We start from the raw sequence: 8,136 nt of genomic DNA, 5'->3' as shown, positions 1-8,136 counted from the left end.
CTGAGTTGCCTTAACGTCGCCCTTACTGACGGCAGGTCCTTGGCCCGAATCCTTTCGAGCCGTCTCGACGTCGCTCTGGTCTCTAGGTGTAATCTTCGATTGACCTGAGGGATGTACTTTAACTTTCGCCTTGTCCAAGCCTCTGACAAAGTGGGGGCTCTGTAGATACCCAGTATCTGTTGAATCCCTAACAAACACCCAATGATTATCGGACTACAACATGCTTATGAATCGCTACCTTTGATCGACAGTTTGTACAACTTTGCGTCGGAAAAACTCGAAAACGATTTCAAAAATAAAACATTTCAAAACATTTCGAAAGTACCTGGAGTGTTTTATGCATGATGACGGGGTCGCAAGGACATTAAATAGAGTCAAAACCGACACCGTATCAAAACCGACTCAAAATTAAAATCTCGACTCCAATAACGGGTCAAACCGAGACAAACACAAAAAACAAATATCACAAACCTTTTATGCTATGTATACACGGTATACTTGATGGTCAAGGACACCAATCATGACATCCAAAACCTAGGATAGAACAAACCATGAATCCAAATGTGTGATAGTGACAAGACAGATCGAAGACCCGCGGACATGCTCGCGCCTCTTCGAGTAGCCTATATGGCCACGTCGCTTAAAATGCACACAACCACACAATCCTCTATAAATACTCCTCAAATGCCACCATTTGAAGGCACGCGAGCGTCCGCCCCCTCTTTTCTCCCTTAAAATTCTAGATCTCGACTTCCCGAGTAAACAAACGACACGTATTTTCGACCTACCGATCAAAAATACGAGCCTTACACATCGTTTGGTACCGTCATCGTGCATTAAATCACTTGACCGACCATTTAGACAATACACCATCACTAAACAAAGCAACACTCCTTACTTTATAAAAACGGTTTTAAATCGAGTTTTCCGACTTAACAAGTTTTCACACTTTCGTCAATTTCTCGTCAAGAAACCTAGCATGTAAGTATGAGTGTGTAATTAATTCTCTTCTTTCATGTTCTTTTATCTGTTTTTATGACCTTAACATGCTAAAACATGTATACCATGGTCCAAAATACGGATTAAATGAGCCAAAACTGAGTTTTGACCTGAAGCAGAAGCCCCTAGTCACAACTAGGTGGCTCGCGCCTATTCTGCCTGCCCAGGTCAAAACTCAAATGTGTTTGAGTTCTTCCTTTCCCATTTTCATTTGTTATTCATTTGTTTCACTACGCCAAATCTGGCAATCAATAAGGAGTGTATCACAACGGTTTAATGCATTTAATTACGACACTTAGATTACCTTTTTCCAAATATTGGCGAAAACCTAGACTGCGCTAATATGAATAACGGTTTTCCTCGAAAACCGTTGTTATTATAATGTGACAATGGCTGCTTAACAAACCGTTGTAAAAAACGTTAAACGATTTACAAAAACTCGTTATAGAATCACTCTTATCAACGGTTGTTGGAAAACAGTTAGCAGTTTAAGACAACGATATTTCGAAAACCGTTACTAAATTAACACCAGCAATGGTTTGTGGTACCCATTGTTATGTTATAGCTACGGGGTTTTTTTGTAACCGTTATTATTTTCTATTATGAAATAGTGGTTTTTCAATTCAACCGTTGTCAGTATTTGATTAGATTTTTCTGTTTGACTAATGCATTCAAAACTTTATCAGAAATTTAATAAATATTCAGTTTGACCAAAATAATTCTATAAATATTCATAATGGTTTAGGTCAAAATCTAAATTATCAAACATTTACTCTTTAATTTCTCTCTAAATTTCTCTATAAAAAAAATATGGCTGGTGCATCGGAGCTACAATCACATTCTCGTTATGCACAACCTTTTACCTGTAGTCTCCATAATCTCCCGATTCATTATGATGTGAATGGAAAGGGTTTAAACCCTAATTTTGGGTGGTTGACGCAAATGCTTGATGACTCCGGTTTCACTGCAGTTAAAAAAGTGTACCCTGTGTCTACAAACAAGCAAGGTTTTGTAGGATTTGCTTTTATCGTGTTTGACAAAGCCAACTACCATGATAATTTTCATCAGGCAAGAAAATTAGGGGCTAGATTTGCGGGGGAAGATGCGGGGAAAGAGGACTTCTATTCGGATAATAAACAACAAGGCCCTTATCTATGGGTTGCGACCCATCTTGATCATCATCTGCTCAAACATTGCAGGAAGCATCACATTCTTGCCACCGTGCCTATGTCATGGGAGAAAGAGGCCATTCCACCTGTGCTTCCCGGTGATAATGAAGGGCCGATCTACGACTTGCTCTATACCAAAATTCATGATGAGTATCCTAATACTTCATCAGATTCTAATAATTAAGTCTTTAATTATTATCTGGCATTATAAGTTATATTTGAATTATGGTGGTGGTTTGAATTAAAGTTTAATTATTTATGTTTTTTGTGACATTTTTTGTTACCCCATCCTCAGGAATTCAGAGACAATATCACCAGAAAAATATCTAACTTTTATTATAATGACTTAGGTCTTTAAGAGTACATTAAAATAATCACGTTAAAGATATTTATCGCGTAAAACAAGCGCTGACAAACGTGAAAAAGCAAATGTGTAGTGTGGAGTTGAATGGAGGGAGTATGTTTTTTGTTACCCCATACTCTGGAATTCGGAGACAACATCACTATATATGTCTCTTTCACTTTCAGCCCAATCCACAGAGTCATTTTCCTATTCTAACGGCACTGTCCCCTGCTCGGCACTGCGACCTTGGCGGTGCAGAATCGGAAGTAGTAGGAGACGGTCAGATTCATTCGCAACCCATAAATATGGGCCTACCCGCTGATCATCGTGATCAAATTAGAGTCTCGAAGAGTCATTGTTATAGAATGCCCGCTCTAGTTTGCGAGCTTGACGAAAGCATTCCCGCTCCTCACCTCCGCCAAACTCGATGATGGCGCACCGCTCGAAGCCATCATGCACATCATTGTCCGAGTTGATAGTTTGAACCAAATACAATACGGCTAACCGAATCAAGCCTATTAACCAGCCAAGTCTATACGAGAGTATAACCTTTCCATGCCCGTCCTCTGTATACGGTAGGTTGTGAATGATGCACGTAAAAGGTTTAGCGTACATAGTTCTACTTGGGAGTCCTGCAAGAGGTTCATATGATGCTTCGTTATCATCATCAGCGGAAGAATAATATTTTTTTTGGTGAAATGGTAAGCATTATATTAAATTAGAAACCATTCAGATGTTTACAATCAAAGCGCACTAGCTAACAAAGCCATACATTTTCAACAAACACTTAAAAACCCTATGCAAGAGAATTTAAGCTAGCAGCAGGTTACTAGTAAAACATTGCTTGACCAGAACTTCTGGGCGTGGGAGATAAGCCTGCAGCCTGCAAGTGTTGTGTGCCCACCAAAGATAGTACATAAGAGCAAGAAGACTTGCAGCCAGCTGATGCTTAGTGAGGACTGAAGCAAAGGAGAATCAAGCCACCATCGCGGACACTGGGTGCAGGGAAGATTGCAACCCAGATTAGTAGCAACCAGGTCCAAGCACCTCCTACTGTAAATGCATTTGAAGAAGAGATGATCATGGGATTCCTGTGCATTCTCACACAACACACAGGAAATATCAGAAGTGATCCCTATTCTGTGCAGTCTATCACGTGTCAGTAGCCTTTCATTTGCAATTAGCCAACCAATGAAATTGTGACGAGGGACAGCCTCCTTAACCCAAGTGAAAGAGAACCAGGGAGCAATTGCAGGATGGTGTTTCAACCATTCATATCCACTTTGAATAGAATAAGAATTCTGATCATGTAACCACCAATCCCCTATGTATTCAGGAGCAAGAAGTTCTTTGATCCTACAGAGTTTTCTCCAAGCCCAGCTGCCATTCAGATGAGGAGTATACTGGTGCCAAGTACATGCTTTAATATAGACAGAATGTACCCACCTGACCCAAAGGTGGTCCTTTTTCTGAGCCACCCACCAAATATACTTGCCCAAGGCAGCTTTGTTCTATTGTATGAGGTCCTTAATCCCTAAACCACCATGCTTCTTCTCATTACAAATCTGGTCCCATGAAACTAGAGCATTCCCATTAGCATTATCTAAACCAGTCCATAGAAAATTTCTGCAGATGCTAGTTATTTGCTTAAGAATGACAGTAGGAAGAATAAAGATTCTAGCCCAATAAGAATGAAGATTTGAAAGCACATATTGAATGAGCACCAACCTTCCAGCATAGCCGAGTTTCCTACACCCAGAGCCCTTATTCTCTTGGATACTTTGTCAACTAAAGTAGAGCATTCCAAAACAGAAAGTTTCCTAGCAGCAATAGGTATGCCTAGGTACTTAAAAGGTAAACATCCCTGCACCATGCCAGTAACCTGAGAACCTCATCAAGAATGGCTTTGTCAACACCATTACTATAGATACTAGACTTACCCTTGTTCATTCTCAACCTTGAAGCTCTAGAAAAAGACTCAAAGGCTCTTAACAAACCAGTAATAGACTGTTTATCCCCTCTACAGAAAAGCAAAAGATCATCTACTAAAGCTAGATGATTAAGTTTGATCCTACCACAAAGAGGGCGATACCTGAAATCCACATAATCCCTTATCTGATCCAAAATTCGACTCAAATACTCCATATAGATGACAAACAACAGGGGGGAAAGAGGGTCCCCTTGTCTCAAACCTCTAGCCCCCTTAAAATACCCAAAAGAATCACCATTAAGAGAAAGGGTGTAAGAAGGGGAAGTGATGCATTCAGTGATTAGGTTTACAAAATGAACAGGGAAATTCAGAGCATGTAGCATATCATGAACAAAACTCCATTCAATGGAGTCATAGGCCTTTTGGAGATCAAGTTTCATAATCACTCTAGGGGAACAAGCCTTTCTATTGTAGAGCTTAACTAAATCCTGGCATATAAGAATGTTTTCAACAATATCCCTCCCCTTAATAAAAGCACTTTGAGAATCACTGATGATATCCAGGAGGATGGCACTCAATCTGCCACACATGACTTTGCTAATGCATTTATAAATGGTGTTACAGCAAGCTATGGGTCTAAACTGTGTCACATCCTTAGGGGCATCAACTTTAGGGACAAGTGTGACAAGGGTAGAATTAACCTGCTTCAGCAATCTCCCTGAACCAAAGAAATCCTGCACTGCAGAAATAATACCAGGCCCAGTCACCTTCCAAGTGTCCTTAAAAAACTGGCTATTATAGCCATCAGGGCCAGGAGCTTTAGTACCACAAATATCAAACATTGCTTTCCTAACCTCCTCTCCTGTGACATCAGCCATAAGCAAATTATGATGGGCCTCATTTAAAACTCTTCCATTTTGGATCACTGCAACACTGATCTTATCCACCTTCTTACTGGTGTCAAGTAAACCCTTGTAAAAGGAGATAAAAGCATCCTGGATTGCAACGTTGTCAACATAAAGCTTGCCATCTGAATCAAGAATTTGAAACACTTTATTGTGGGCTCTCCTCTGTCTAATAGTGGAGTGGAAATACTGGGAATTCTCATCTCCCAATTTAAGCCAATCTACTTTTGCTTTCTGGGCCAAAAATTGATGACAAGCACTCTTGGCAACAATGTATTCTTCAATAAGAGTATTCTCCAAACCAATGAGCTCCTCATTCAGTGGCTGAGTGATAAGTCTCTCCTGAACAGTGGTAAGGGCAATTTTTGAGATATGCATCTTATTTTCAATGTCACTAAATCTATTCTTGTTCAGAAGCTTCAGCTCTTTCTTCAATTTGGTTTTGTAACCACCTGAAACATAAGGGTGCCCTGAACATGCTGACTCCAAGTCCCATTAACAATCTGCTTGAAATTAGGGTCCAAAGCCCACATGTTGAAGTATTTGAAAGCAGGCTTCCTCTTAATATCATCCCCACAGAATCTGATGACACATGGGCAATGATCAAACTCTCCCTCAGGCATGAAGAAGGCATAGGAGTCAGGATAAACATTCATCCAATCAGCATTAATAAGACATCTGTCAATCCTACTATAGACCCTGGTATCCACATCATGTTTATTATTCCACGTGTAATAAGACCCAATGGCCTTAATATCAGTCAGTTCACAATGTAAAAGACACTGCTGGAAAGGTCTAATTTCTGCTAGTGTGACATCAGAGCCAATCCTTTCAAGAGGTTGTAGAACATTGTTAAAGTCCCCCCAACTATCCAGGGGCCATCAATCTGGACACTGTATTGCCCTAAACTCTTCCATAACTCAGATCTTTGAGCCAACTTGTTATATCCATAGACAATAGTAAAGTGGAACTGCTTCTGATCCCCCTACTAAGGACCTTAGTGTGAATGGTTTGAGCACTAACATCTATGATATCAACATCAAATAAGCCAGGATCCCATAAAAGCCATATCCTACCCCCATTGGCAGCAGAATTGTTGGTACAAATAGCCCAGCCAGAACATATATTGTTTCTAACTTTATTCCAACTATTAGGTTTTACCTTAGTTTCTACTAACCCAAATAGCCCCAAATTATTCTTATGCAAGAAGCACTTAATGTCCTTCTGTTTATTCAGGCTATTGAGGCCCCTAATGTTCCAAAAGCCTATATTAACCATGATCCAGGACCCCTCCTATTCCTCTCCCAGTCCCCTTACTCATGTGGGCATATTTTTGAGCCATATTGAGAGCATCAAGAAAAGTAGGGCCTGAGACCTGGTGTGAAGAAGCAGTCCCATCTTGTCTCATTACTCTAGTCACAATCCTTGCAGGAGTATGTGGAACAGTAGCTCTTGGTACAGGAGTGGCAGCAATCTGTTTCCCCTTGTCCAGAGTTTTTGGAGGGGGGACAATCAGTGGCTCCTTAGGGACAACCTTCCTCTGCCAAACCTGTTTGGGTTTAACAGTCACAGTTTTCCTCCTACAAACCTCCTGAGTGTGCCCAATACCCTGACAGAGAGAACATTTAACTGGGATCCAATCATATTCAACTTTCAAATGGTGAGTCTTACCCTTCTCATCATTAAATTGTAGAGAATTTGGGAAGGTTTGCCCCACCTGAACATCCACAAGGACCCTAGCAAATCCCAGAAATGTCTTTGTTTTAGTAGGTTCATCACATTTTACATATTCTCCAATCAAACCACTAATTTTCTTAAGGCACTCCTGACCCCAGAATTTTAGATCCAGACCTGACAGTTTTATCCAAATAGGCACAATTTTTGCAACAGACTTAACAAGGTCCACATCAGGAGACCATTCCTGAATGATGACGGGTTTATTGTCAAACATGAAATGACCATCCTTAACAATCTCTCTCATCTTATCAATACTCTTAAACCTAACAATGAAGATACCATTAGGCATGAATGATATCTTATCAACTTCAGAATCTTTCCAAATACGCTTCAGATAACCAGAGAGTACATTCCAGGGAGGATTTACCCCTAGAATATAACCATATAAAGCTGAGGCCCAGTAATTGAACTCAGGGAGAACATCCTCCTCAGAGAGAGTCAGAGTAGCCTTACCAGAATCAGGCGTTGGCGTCTTACTTTTCTTCTTTGTGCGAACTTCTGTCCATTGGCCCTCAAGATTCACAGCAGGCTCCCCTTCCTCCTCCCGAATCGTCTCCATAGGTTGAGGCAGCTCCAGAGGGAGAACTGTAAGCTCCTCTTCCTCGGCATCAATGATTGTACTCTCATCCTCTAGTGTTCTAAGAGCATCAAATCGAAACTTAGACGCAGATCCTGAAGAATCGCGACTTTTAATTGCTGAATTTTTTGTATTTTTTGTGGATTTTCGTGTTTTTGCCATTGTTAGGGTTTCAGTAAAGGAAGAACAGTTTATCTCTCATCTCTCTCTTTTATCCTTGTGTTCTTTACTAAGATCGTATATCAGTTTTAAAATTAATGCGGATGAATAATATGAACCACTAGTTTTTTGTTTTTTTTTTTGAAAGAGGGAGGGACTAACTTTCTACTTATAATAATAAAAAAGAATGGAAAACATGTATTTATATATATATATATATATATATATATATATATATATATATATATATATATATATATATATATATATATATATATATATATATATATTAGTTTGGGTTGTATTGGAAAGGATAT

At 39.8% G+C, this 8,136-nt stretch overlaps 1 protein-coding gene across 1 annotated transcript; it reads right to left on the bottom strand.

Moving 5' to 3' along the window:
- Positions 1–3,326: 3,326 nt before the first annotated feature.
- Positions 3,327–7,822, bottom strand: LOC141601261 (uncharacterized). The gene is made up of 5 exons (XM_074421525.1): positions 6,622–7,822; positions 6,302–6,515; positions 5,799–6,213; positions 4,394–5,688; positions 3,327–3,891 (listed from the first exon to the last, which is right to left on the bottom strand). Exons 1-5 carry the CDS (start codon positions 7,820–7,822, stop codon positions 3,327–3,329), a joined length of 3,690 nt encoding a protein of 1,229 aa, XP_074277626.1.
- Positions 7,823–8,136: the final 314 nt, after the last annotated feature.

Source organism: Silene latifolia, chromosome 9 (genome assembly GCF_048544455.1).
Source record: "Silene latifolia isolate original U9 population chromosome 9, ASM4854445v1, whole genome shotgun sequence".
Classification (NCBI taxonomy): domain Eukaryota; kingdom Viridiplantae; phylum Streptophyta; class Magnoliopsida; order Caryophyllales; family Caryophyllaceae; genus Silene; species Silene latifolia.
Note: the sequence above shows the minus strand (reverse complement) of the source record. Positions and strands in the feature narration are given on the sequence as shown.

Excerpts from the sequence above, each read along its gene's own strand:
- LOC141601261 (XM_074421525.1), bottom strand. The coding sequence starts at position 7,822 with ATGGCAAAAACACGAAAATCCACAAAAAATACAAAAAATTCAGCAATT. Across the intron at positions 6,516-6,621 it reads AGGAGGGGTCCTGGATCATG|AAACTAAGGTAAAACCTAAT; the intron begins GTTAATATAGGC and ends TTGGGTTAGTAG. Across the intron at positions 3,892-4,393 it reads ATTCTTGATGAGGTTCTCAG|CTGGGCTTGGAGAAAACTCT; the intron begins GTTACTGGCATG and ends TCTGAATGGCAG.